The following is an 11,192-nucleotide window of genomic DNA, read 5'->3' on the forward strand; positions in this document are numbered from 1 at the left end:
AATTCAAATTTCAAGGTGTTATTTCCTTTATTTATTATCCCTTATTCTAAATCAATTGAAGAAAATGATAGATATGCATGAGGATAGTTTCGAAAAATTGTCATTTTTAGATTCTTGACTTTCTATAAGGTACAAATATTTTGGAACATCACAAAATAGAATTGGAACTAACAATTAGGAACACAATGAATAAAAGTTAGAGAAAAGAACCAAAAAGAGGATGAAAAATTAGGCCAAAGGGGCCTTAGCATCATTAACCACGACTTATGTATTTCCCATTTCTAAAGTTTTTCTTAATTCTGAAACAAAATCATCAATTATAACCTTAGGTCACATTTTAGATTTTACAACTATTTTGCACACATTTTCGCTTCCAAGAAAGGGGACAAAGAATTTTTTTGATATCTTAGGGTGTTTTGAGCCAACATAGTGCACCTCAACTAATTCCTAGGGAAACTATATACGTATGATCTAGCCCCATTAGATAGCGTCCGGAAGGTTTTGACTATTTATTTAAAACTAGAGGAAAATAAAAGAAATCCTAGGGAAAATAATTAGGTAGAAGGTGGTTTTCCATCTCTTTTGTTTCCACATCCTTTTCTCTCTTTTATGTTTCTCTCATCGCATACTATTTTCTTTCTCTTATTTCCAAAACCAACCAAGAGAAATAATTTTCTTCACATAATTTTCTTTACAAAATCAAAATAAGAAAGAGAAGATATATACCCTCTCTCTCTCTCTCTCTCTCTCTCTCATTTCTCCTTTTATTTTTGGCCGCTGATTTTGTCACTCATTTTTTGTTAACGCCACCCCTCTGCTTGTGTATTTTTGGTGCAAAAATACAATTGTAGGGGAGTGACGTTAACAAAAAAGAGAGTGGCCAAATCATTTTCCTTATTTTTTCCTTCTATTTAAAATTTCAAAAATGCTACTTGCACAACCGTTGTGTTGATTATGTGTGTAATTCTAACCGTCCAGATGTATTTGGACGGTCTAGATTTTAAAAAAACTCTTTCATGGATAAGTTTAACTTTTATGAGGAATAGTTTGAGCGAACCTTAACCATTCATTACACATGGATGACTAGAGATTGGTTGTGTGTTGTGTTTTACACAATCATTATGTGTGTAACACTTTTGATAAAATTTCTCTCCCCATCTCTCTTTTAGTTTTCCATCATTTCCTTTTTCTTTTGCTCAAGTTCCAAACAAAACTTCAGTGACAGCCATTGCCAGAAACTCAATGCTAGATGTCAACACACTAAACAGTCAACCACTAGAGCATCACCAAACTCCATCATTTTCTGATTATTTTTTTCCCAATCACAACAATACCCATTTGGATCTGGTTCAGTAATGACAGATTGTCCTCCTTAGTTTTTCATTGGGCAGCCGCTCTCCATCTCTCTCTCTCTCTCTCTCTCTCTCTCTCTCCCATACAATTAAGGAACAATTCTTGAGCACCAGCCCCCACAAGCACCACCTAACCAATCAAAACTCAACAGCGTTCATCTGTCTCCCTCTTCACTCTCTTGTCCTCGTTCTTCCCTATAGATCTCTGTGTTATGACTCTTATATATATACTACACCATCAAGCAAGTACAGTAACTTCCACTGGTCTAATTCCTATTGACTCTCTCTGTTTTCCTCTGTTTTTCTCATCTGTTTCCCTCTTTTCTTGAACCCTTTTTGATTCTTGTGTGCATATGTTACAATATCCTCCATCAAAAAGGGAACTTTTTCGTGGGTGTTTTGAGAACTGTTCATTTCTTCTGTCATATCCGTCTGGGTTGTGTTCCTTTTTGATCCTTTCTCTTTAGATCTTGCACAGAGCTCATAGGTCTATCTTTTTTTTGCTTTTTTGGCCGAGTAGTTCATAGGCCTATCGTTCACAATCAAGGTCTTTTTTTCCTGTTAGTTTCTTTAAATTTCCCAAGGAATTGGCAAAGGTGGGCCTCCTTTAGATTCCTCCCACCTCATGCTAATGTCAAGAAACTTGTCATATTCCCTTCAAATGCTTCTTTTTGGCCATCAAAATCTCCCCTTCTTCGCATTTCCTCTCTAAGACTTCATCCAGAGAGAGAGAGAGAGAGAGAGAGAGAGAGAGAATGTCTTTCTAGCCTTCTAGCTATACCAACCAACTGAACACAATAATTCCCCAGTGAACAATGAATAGAGGAATGGAAATTCTAACCCCATCATCATCATACATAAGGAATGCAAACTGGTTGTTCGAAGAGAGCAAAGGAACAAGATGGACGCCAGAAGAGAACAAGAGGTTCGAAAACGCGCTCGCGTTCTTCGACAAGGACACGCCGGACAGGTGGTACAATGTGGCGGCGATGATCCCGGGAAAGACGGTGAGCGACGTGATCAGGCAGTATCAGGAACTGGAAGAGGATGTGAGTGACATAGAGGCCGGATTGATTCCTATTCCTGGGTATAACACCAGCTCTTTCACTTTGGAGTGGGCGAATAGTAGTGAAACCTGTGATGGGTTTAAGGAATTCTACAGCCCCGGCGGAAAGCGGAGGCCGACGGATCAGGAGAGGAAGAAAGGTGTGCCCTGGACGGAGGAGGAGCACAGGTAATAGAGTTTTTTTCTGCCAAATTCACATAGCATTGTATTTGTAACTTACTTTTACCGTTTACCCTTGACTAGGTTGATATATAGTGATAGTCACCTGACAATCAGATTTTAAAAGTCTTTAGTCTGAGATTTGACTCTCGCCCTGCATGTTATTAATTCTTTTGTTGCGCTATTCGATGTATGAAGTTTTAGTGTGCCGGTAGTAGACAATGGGATTAGTCTTCTCTGGATTAGACCAAATACAGAGTTAAAAAAAAAAAAAAATATTCTATCTTTACTGTTGCCTCAACTGGAGCTATAATACATGATTTTCTTTTCTTTTTTTTTAAGGACGAAGAAATGTGGTTTGTATTGATACAATCATATACAAACTGCACGGCTCATACGCCTATAAGTTCGAACAACTGATAAGCTAAAAAGATATAGCCTTCAAAATGCCCACAGGCCCGGAAAAACAAGAAACAAAACAGAATACAAAAATAAAAGTCGATATTATCTACAATATTTGTGTCAATATGTCTTTGTTTTTGGCCTCACAAGATCTATTAGATAACACCTAGAAAGTATCGAACATGAGACCTAGGAGAGAGCAAATTCACAAGTCCCAAGTATTGTGCATTAGATCTCTCAATAGTGCATTTGCATGAACAAAAAAGTTGCACTGGTCCAAATCAATATTGAACCACAGTTTCGAACCGATATTGCATCTGCATGCATAACATAGTTTAGGAAATTGAATGTTTCGGGTGAAATTATTCTGGAAGCACCGCCACATGATGCTTCATACCACCCCACAACCACACGTTCTAGTTGGGTCCACGAGTGTATGAACCCCACATAAATATATGATTCTGAAATGGTCTGGAGCACCGCCAAGTTTTAGGACAAAAGGTTTCTTGCATGGTGTTTCTTGTATAGCTGATGAGACAATTAGAAGGAAAAAAGTTCCAATATTTGAAGCTGTGACTATACAACTAGATAAGATAACCATCAATCCAGCAATGATTTGGTAGTTTCATATGCGTTCATTCAACCATAGACATCTATTGACAGAAAGTTTTCTTGTATAGTTGATCAGATAAAAATAGTTTCTATAGATAAATTTTGAATCTAAATTTTAAAAATGGTTGGTCTTGGTGTCTTTTTCTCTTTCAGGCAGTTTCTAATGGGACTTAAAAAGTACGGCAAAGGGGACTGGAGAAACATCTCGCGCAATTTCGTGACCAGCCGGACGCCCACTCAGGTGGCCAGTCATGCTCAGAAGTACTTCATCCGGCAGCATTCAGGAGGGAAAGACAAGAGGAGATCGAGCATCCACGACATCACCACCGTCAACCTTGCAGAATCAAAATCCCATCCGCCGGATAACAACAGACCTCCCTCACCGGATCACTCTCCCACGGTGGTTCTTCACCCACGACAGCACTCAAGCCTGAGTGGCATGGCCACAACACTATACAGTTGGAACCCAACAAATGGCAGCCTGTTCTCGCTTTATGGACCTCAGATTGGAGCTTATAATCCAGCTTTGCAAATGGATTCAGCGCAATTTCAATGATCGCAAGCAGATGCATGGAAGCAGCCTAGCTAGTTGTCAAGGCTTGTGTGAGTATGTTGATGAAGACATGACTGATCATATCAGGGGGATTAGACTTGTGGAATGATCGGTAAAAGAAAGAGGGTAAATTATGTAGGAGTGAAGTCTTAGTTGATTCCAACTCAGGTGTTCAAATTGTGTTTTAAGGCAATGTGAGAGTAGGTCGGCCCTTTGGTATGGTAAAAATTGTCATTGTGGTAAGAATTTCTTGATGGGTTGTGGGTAATATACAGGCATCCGTGAGATTATGTTTCTTGTTGGGTGTAATTTCTCGACGTTGTTCGTATTATTGTTCACCATGATTCCAGATGAATTCTTAATTACTATGATTTAGTCATCAAGAATTCTTTCAAATCCTTTTGTGGTACTATTATTGAGTCAAGTTTGTATCAGTAGTTTGCCTAGTATCCGTCTTTCGGGGATCTTTTAACTTAGTCATCCATAGATTGACTAGATCTCACTTTGACACCTATATTTGTTGTATTTCCAAATAAGTTGGATGAATGCTAATCACACACAAGGAATCATTTTGCGCTCTCTACAAGCATCAGAAACCGAACCAGAGGCAGTAGATTAATTCCAGTAGTGTAGAAGGCGACATCGTCGATCATGAGATTCCAAGTCCAAATCTGCCGACTCGAAATAGAATTTCTGGTATTGGCACGGTATAATGGCTTTCCACAGCTGCATGTTTGGCATCTCTTGGTATGTTCCTCTTCCCACCATGGATCGATGCTTATGTTTGTAATAATAACTCATAACTCAGGATGTCCGGATCAGTTTACGCGGACTTCAACTAGTTTTGAGTGATTCTGCATGCTTATTTGACTGAAGTTGACAAGTGACAGTGGTGCCTAAGATCCACTAACTTCAGCATCTTATGCTTCATTCCATCTCTTTTTTGCTTTGTTCTCTACTTGAGGATGACAATTCCTCTTTTTCACTTTGTGTTTTAGTAGATAAGTATTTTTCAAGATGGGGAAAGAGAATCCTCTAGCTAGATATTACAGTCAATTCCAAAATTAATGAAGCATTGAATATATGAATAAGTGTAGCTATTTCAACCGTATTGGTGATAAACAAATTGTTAAAGCAGGTCGACTTAAATGTCTGCTCTTTTCCATGCAGTCGCAGGGTCGAACCTACTTGCGATAGTAGTCCAGGTGCCATAAGAGAGTAATTGTTATGCTTGAGCCTTGGTGGGGTGGTGCCGTGGTGGAAACCTATGAGTCACGGATCTCTTACATGATCCGCCATTGATTTGGAATTTCTATGGTAACGCTCAAGGATCGATGCAGTTACGCGATTGCCCTAGCAAGCCTCCACCTTTTTGCTTAGGAAAAAAAATAAAAGTGTAGATTTCTGCTTTTCCTTTTTGGCTGTTATTGTTTTTTTTTTTTTTTTAATTTTCATTTTCTTTCCCTTGATATCTTACTGGTTAAGACATTCTGAACCACTAATCTTGGAGCTAATGGAGACTTCCATTTCAAGAGATTCTAGTTTACCAGTCTTGACTCCGGAAAGCATCATGATTAATTATATAGTGCTTCTTTAGTGTGTCATTACAATCTAAAAAACTCATGATGAGGTCTTAAGTGTTCACCAAACCCCATACTCTTTTCATAATCCTCTTTACTAGGCAAAGGTATCCACCGGAAAGATCACATCGGTTTGATGACTTTATATGCGGCCTAGTAGATCGACTAATCTAGGGATCAATCTTAACGTTCATAAGTGGAGAACCCAATTAAACGCAAAGAAAAGCTCCATTTGAATTGACCCAATACAAGAATTCATAGGTAGCATGCGGGTGAGAGTTGAACCCCAAATCAAAGGCTTTTCCGAAGTCTTTAGTTGCCAGGTAGGTGACTGTCACTGCATCAATCTCCAGACTTTGGATTAATGGTAGCGCGGGTGGGTTAAAGATTCTCCCATTGCTGGGGAAAGATCTCAAGTTGACCTTACATTTCTATGGTAATTTCCAAAGATATTTTAAAATTCTGTGGTGATCATCAAATGCAATCTAATAATAAACCTTGCTTTTGTTGCTGTCAATTATTAGTCGTAAAATCAATGTGGTGTGTGCTTCACCAACTATCATGGAAAAGCCCTTGTGCCAACCCTACACACATTGTTTTTGGTCCTCCCCACTAAAACAAAAGAATTCAAGGAAACATCACAATTCTTATGAATTTTTTCACAGGGGGGAAAAAAAATGCCCCACTTTTCTTTTCAAAAGAAATGGCTTTTTGCAACTTGCATAGGCAAGCACTCTGTTCACTTTATTCTAGTTTTGATGTGCCCCTAAAGTGCATGTAGACCACTTGCACTCTTGGTGTTTTCTTCTCTGCTGTCTGTGTGAGCTTATAGCTAGATGTTGATACTTGATACCTTGCTTCACAATGATCCCAAACAATTAAGTGCATTGATAATACCCTTGTTAGGGATTCATGTGGGGTTAGTATTGGCATACTAATCGGATCGAACTACGCGCTCAATCTCAGCAACACACAAGAAAAACAGGATCTTGGAAGACTATGAATCACGGAAAATAAACCAAAGAAAATGAGGGAGAGAAAGAGAAAAAGAACACACAGATATACGAGATTCGACAACTGTCTAGTCCTTAGGACCCACATCAGTTCATCACTAATGAGAAGGGGCGATCATATAATGTAGCTTCCTTCCATAGGCGCTGCATGATGTACGTGCCAACGGGATTCTCACCCACTACGCAATGTTTAGTTGTGGCTACCTGTCTTGATTAGGGGCATTTTGTGAATTATCCACTATCTAGAGGAGCACAACCCGTCACCATAGCCCCAATAAGATGCGAGTGGAACCAAATGCCCGCTTACACAGTATCTGGTTCAAGGGCCCTACAACCCGCACGCGGCATTAATTCGAACAGTAGCTAATACTGTACTTAGTTCGCAAGTATGGTTCTACAGTTTCCCGATGGGATATGGGCCATGGACCACTGCATACTGGATCAGTGGATCACCTCTTGATTTATCGGCCCATAATAATACTTTACTATTGGGCCCGTGGGAGAAGGCCCAAGAGTTGTTTGGAAAAAAGACAGGTGTAGGCCCAAGATGATCTGGATTGGACCACAGTTATGTGAGATATTTAGGACATTAAATTTATATTGATCAAAAGCATAAGGCTACAGGCTACGTAAGCGGTTTTTGGCCATTCCGATACCTTCTACACCCTTTCGGACATCAAATTTATTGATCAAAGCATAAGGCTACAAACTACGTAAGCGGTTTTTTGCCCTTCCGATACCTTCTACACCCGGTATACCCCTGTCATAAAATATTCATACTCGTATAGGCCGATTTCCGCTATGTATCGATTGAGATCTGATTTTTTGCTCTCTCCACGGATGCTACGGCCGCTATGTGACCACTATGGCCACTTCAGAAGCTCTGACGCCGAAAATAATTTTAACGATTGCCACACGATCGATTCGCGCTACGTGTCATTCGGTACTTTCGCTACTGCTATTTAAAACCTTGGTCTGTCCCTCGGATTAACCACCACATTCCTAGCATGTCAAATGGTCCTTGGCACTATGGTTGAACACCCTTATCATTCCCCTCCCTTCAATTCCACATGTTGTAAAGAGCAGCAGCTACAGACTGTAGTTTGAGGATATCAGACCTTAATGAAGGCTTTAGAGTCTGCTGAATAGCCCACTTCAACTCAGCATGCCAAAGATCAGGTCTTCTTTGTGCATGTTGCCCTAAAACTAGACCATTTATGTCATGGAACACAAGCTCTCTTACAAGCTTGATAGATTCCCAAACTGATTTAGTACTGTAAATTCTACTTGGAGATGGTAGCCACACCACTCTATCGGGCATGTAACCTAAGGCTGCAGAGGCTTTGGAGTTTGCTCGATTATATGCTGCACACCGATTCATTTACTCTCTGACCAATTTCAGATCCTGCTATGTATTATAGTTGCCCGGTCGCTCACTTCAGCGACCCAGAATTAGTCGAGGTATGCGCAAGCTGATCCAGACATCTAATTATTTAAAAAAAAAAAAAAAACCTTCGCATATTGACAAGGATGTACCAATATTATGGACCACCTCTTCCTCGAACTTCTGGTATAAGGGTCCCCATGGTTGCCAGTCATCTGTCCATAGGAAGGTATTATAGGTATATATATCCTTTCCATCTCTCTTATCGTAGATTTTGATCAAAGGCTGCCCTAAGCTTTGAGTTTCATTTCTTTCTTTGGGGACCTAGAGCAGTCATTTGGGAATCTTCACACTCCGTTAAGAAAACTAAGAATCGTAAATTGTGAGAGGTGCAACATATACGTACTGGTATTAAAATTCGTCCTTCGTAATATGCTTTGATCTTTCTTCATAAAATTTGTTCTATTTTTTTGATTGATCATCCGTCTCGATGAGACTAAAAGTAAAAAAATTATGATGAAAAACAAGAAAAAAATGCCTAACAATTGTTTTTTTTTAATCTACAGTACCGTCTTATATGTATTTTTCAACTTCGGTCCTTTTTTTTTTTTTTGATTTCTCCTGTCAACAAAATTTATCCCAGAAATTAGTCATGGCTGCAAAGAATTACTCATAGCCGCGAAGAATTACACTTGACCACATAGAATTACTCATGGTCGCATAAAATTACACTTGGCCATGTAGAATTACTCATGGCCACAAAGAAGTACTCTTGTACCCGCCTCGGATATTTCGGTATTTCAATTACTTTTAATTGAACTATGTGTTTTAGGAGTTTAAATCGTAAATAATAGAACTTGTGAGGGTCCTGTGTGTGATTTATTATTGGAGCATAAGTTAGGACATGGTTCCGCTTGCATGTGATAAATTTTCTTGTGCCCTTATATAGCAAACTATCATGGGGATATTTATCTTTTTCCATACGTATCTTGTTTCTACATAGAGAGAGAGAGAGAGAGAGAGAAGGAAGAGGAGGCCAAAGACTCTAGTCTGTTCTTTACGAAATTATTCAAGGTACCTAGAAAGCTTTTAAATTTCTGGTATTTTTATTAAAGGTTCATTAGTGTGTCTATTATATCTTGTTAAACTTTCAGAATTTTCTGAGAAGTGTAGAAAAATATAAAAATCATAAATCTAACTGTGGTCAGAATTCTATTTTTTAGTAGATAGCTTACAGAGCTGCGTCTTTTATCAATTTTTTTATAGTTAAGAGATCCTCTTGATTATGGGTTCTTATGAATTTGAAAGATTGATAAGTTGATGATGTTTTGGCATTAAAAATTACTAAAAAGTATTAAGTATTTGATTTTTAATGAATTTTCGATCACAGACTGTTCTGCTGAAAATTGTGCTTCGCTGCACAGAATTTTTGAGTTTGGAGGTGATTTTGACTAAGTTTCTTTATTGTGAAAAATCTGGAAAAAAATCAGAGATGAATGTTGGTGTGTGGTAATGGTGTGTACCAAATTTAGAGTTTACTAGATGCATATTCTAAATTTGACGGATTTTACAAGTTGGTGTGTCCCTGCTGAGTTTTATATTTGCTGCACTGATACATTTTGAGAAAATGATCATATCTTTTAGCTCAGGTATCGGGTTAGCGCACGGATTGTTGATTCTGAAACTAGACTCGTATGTCTTTTGGAATATGTGAAGGTTGTGGCTTAGTTTGTACTAGGTTAAATCAGTTTTTGATTTGAAGTCGATAGACGTGCAGAATCTGTGATTTTAGACAGATTTTTGTGTAATTTTGGACGAGCATACTTTGTCGTTTGGACTTCGTTTTTAATAAATTTTATATCAAAATTCATGTACCGGAGGTGTACTTTCTAATGGTGATGGTTTCATGATCTGATTTTAACCCTATAAGAAGTTATAAGCAGAATACGATAGGCTGGTTGTAGATTTCAAACCAAATGTAGAGGTGATGTGGTGTTTGAGTGTTGCGCTTATTTAGAGACACTTATAAACCTTTAAGATGGACATGCTTGTATACGTTAAGTATCGTTAATGTATTGTTAGTGTTATAGATTATTTTAAGGAGTTGGTGGTAACGTTAAGCGTTCAATAAACTGATATGATCAGCTTGTGATTAGGTAACAAGTCAGTCAATTGGAGAGGTTCCGAAATCGTAAGTTTGGCATACCTCGGTTGATACAAAGGTGAGTGTGTTTGAAATGGTTTTTCTCCATATAATCCTGTTGTGGTGGTGGATGTATATCTTGCTAATCGTAGTTAGCTTTTGATATGATTATTCTTACTGAGATATTGTTGTAGTGGTGAGTGTATATCATGCTACTGTTATTTAGCTTTGATATGTTGTGAATGTGTGCGTGTGAGGCACACTATGTCGTAAGCCATATCGTTCAATGGACGATGGTTGGGAGCATGGTGTGTGGGACACAAGATTTGGTTGTGCTATGTGTGTTTGATAAAAATACATACTGATGGGTGTTGATTGAACCGCCGAAAGTTAACGTGTGAGGCATACCATGCTGGCTAATTGTCGGTGGATGGGAGCATGGTATGTGGGACACTTTATCTTGGGTTCATGGGATCTGGCAGACGTGCCACTGCATGTGATGTGATTACATTCATATTGTTGTACAATGATTATTATTACTCAATTGGGTGGATATGTTGGTTATAACTGTTATATACATTATAGTATTTCAGTTACATTGGTGATGTGTATTCATGTTGATATTCCTTCGGGTATTGTGGTATTATGTTGAGCATTTCTATATCTCACACACTTTGACTTTCCTTTTTGGTTTGCCAGGTAGCAGGTTGCTTAGAGTTGGTCCACTACTGGTTGTCGTGTTGACGCGTTTTGCTAGCGTCAGGTGGGATTTTGGTTACGTTGTTGTGGAGTGCCTTAGTTGGTGCACAACTTAATTTGTAAGGACTTGTAACTAAGGATAGTTAAAGTTTTTAAATTGTATAGATCGTAATTAAGTTTGGTCGACGGCTAGTGTTCTATTTGAGGTTAGCCTTGGACGTTGTGGATA

General features: G+C 38.6%; 1 protein-coding gene across 1 annotated transcript; it reads left to right on the forward strand.

The window, feature by feature from the left end:
* Positions 1–1,187: 1,187 nt before the first annotated feature.
* Positions 1,188–4,568, forward strand: LOC131326813 (transcription factor DIVARICATA). Its single transcript, XM_058359698.1, has 2 exons — positions 1,188–2,586; positions 3,745–4,568. Exons 1-2 carry the CDS (start codon positions 2,168–2,170, stop codon positions 4,145–4,147), a joined length of 822 nt encoding a protein of 273 aa, XP_058215681.1. The 5' UTR covers positions 1,188–2,167; the 3' UTR covers positions 4,148–4,568.
* Positions 4,569–11,192: the final 6,624 nt, after the last annotated feature.

Source organism: Rhododendron vialii, chromosome 5a, assembly GCF_030253575.1.
Source record: "Rhododendron vialii isolate Sample 1 chromosome 5a, ASM3025357v1".
Classification (NCBI taxonomy): Eukaryota; Viridiplantae; Streptophyta; class Magnoliopsida; order Ericales; family Ericaceae; genus Rhododendron; species Rhododendron vialii.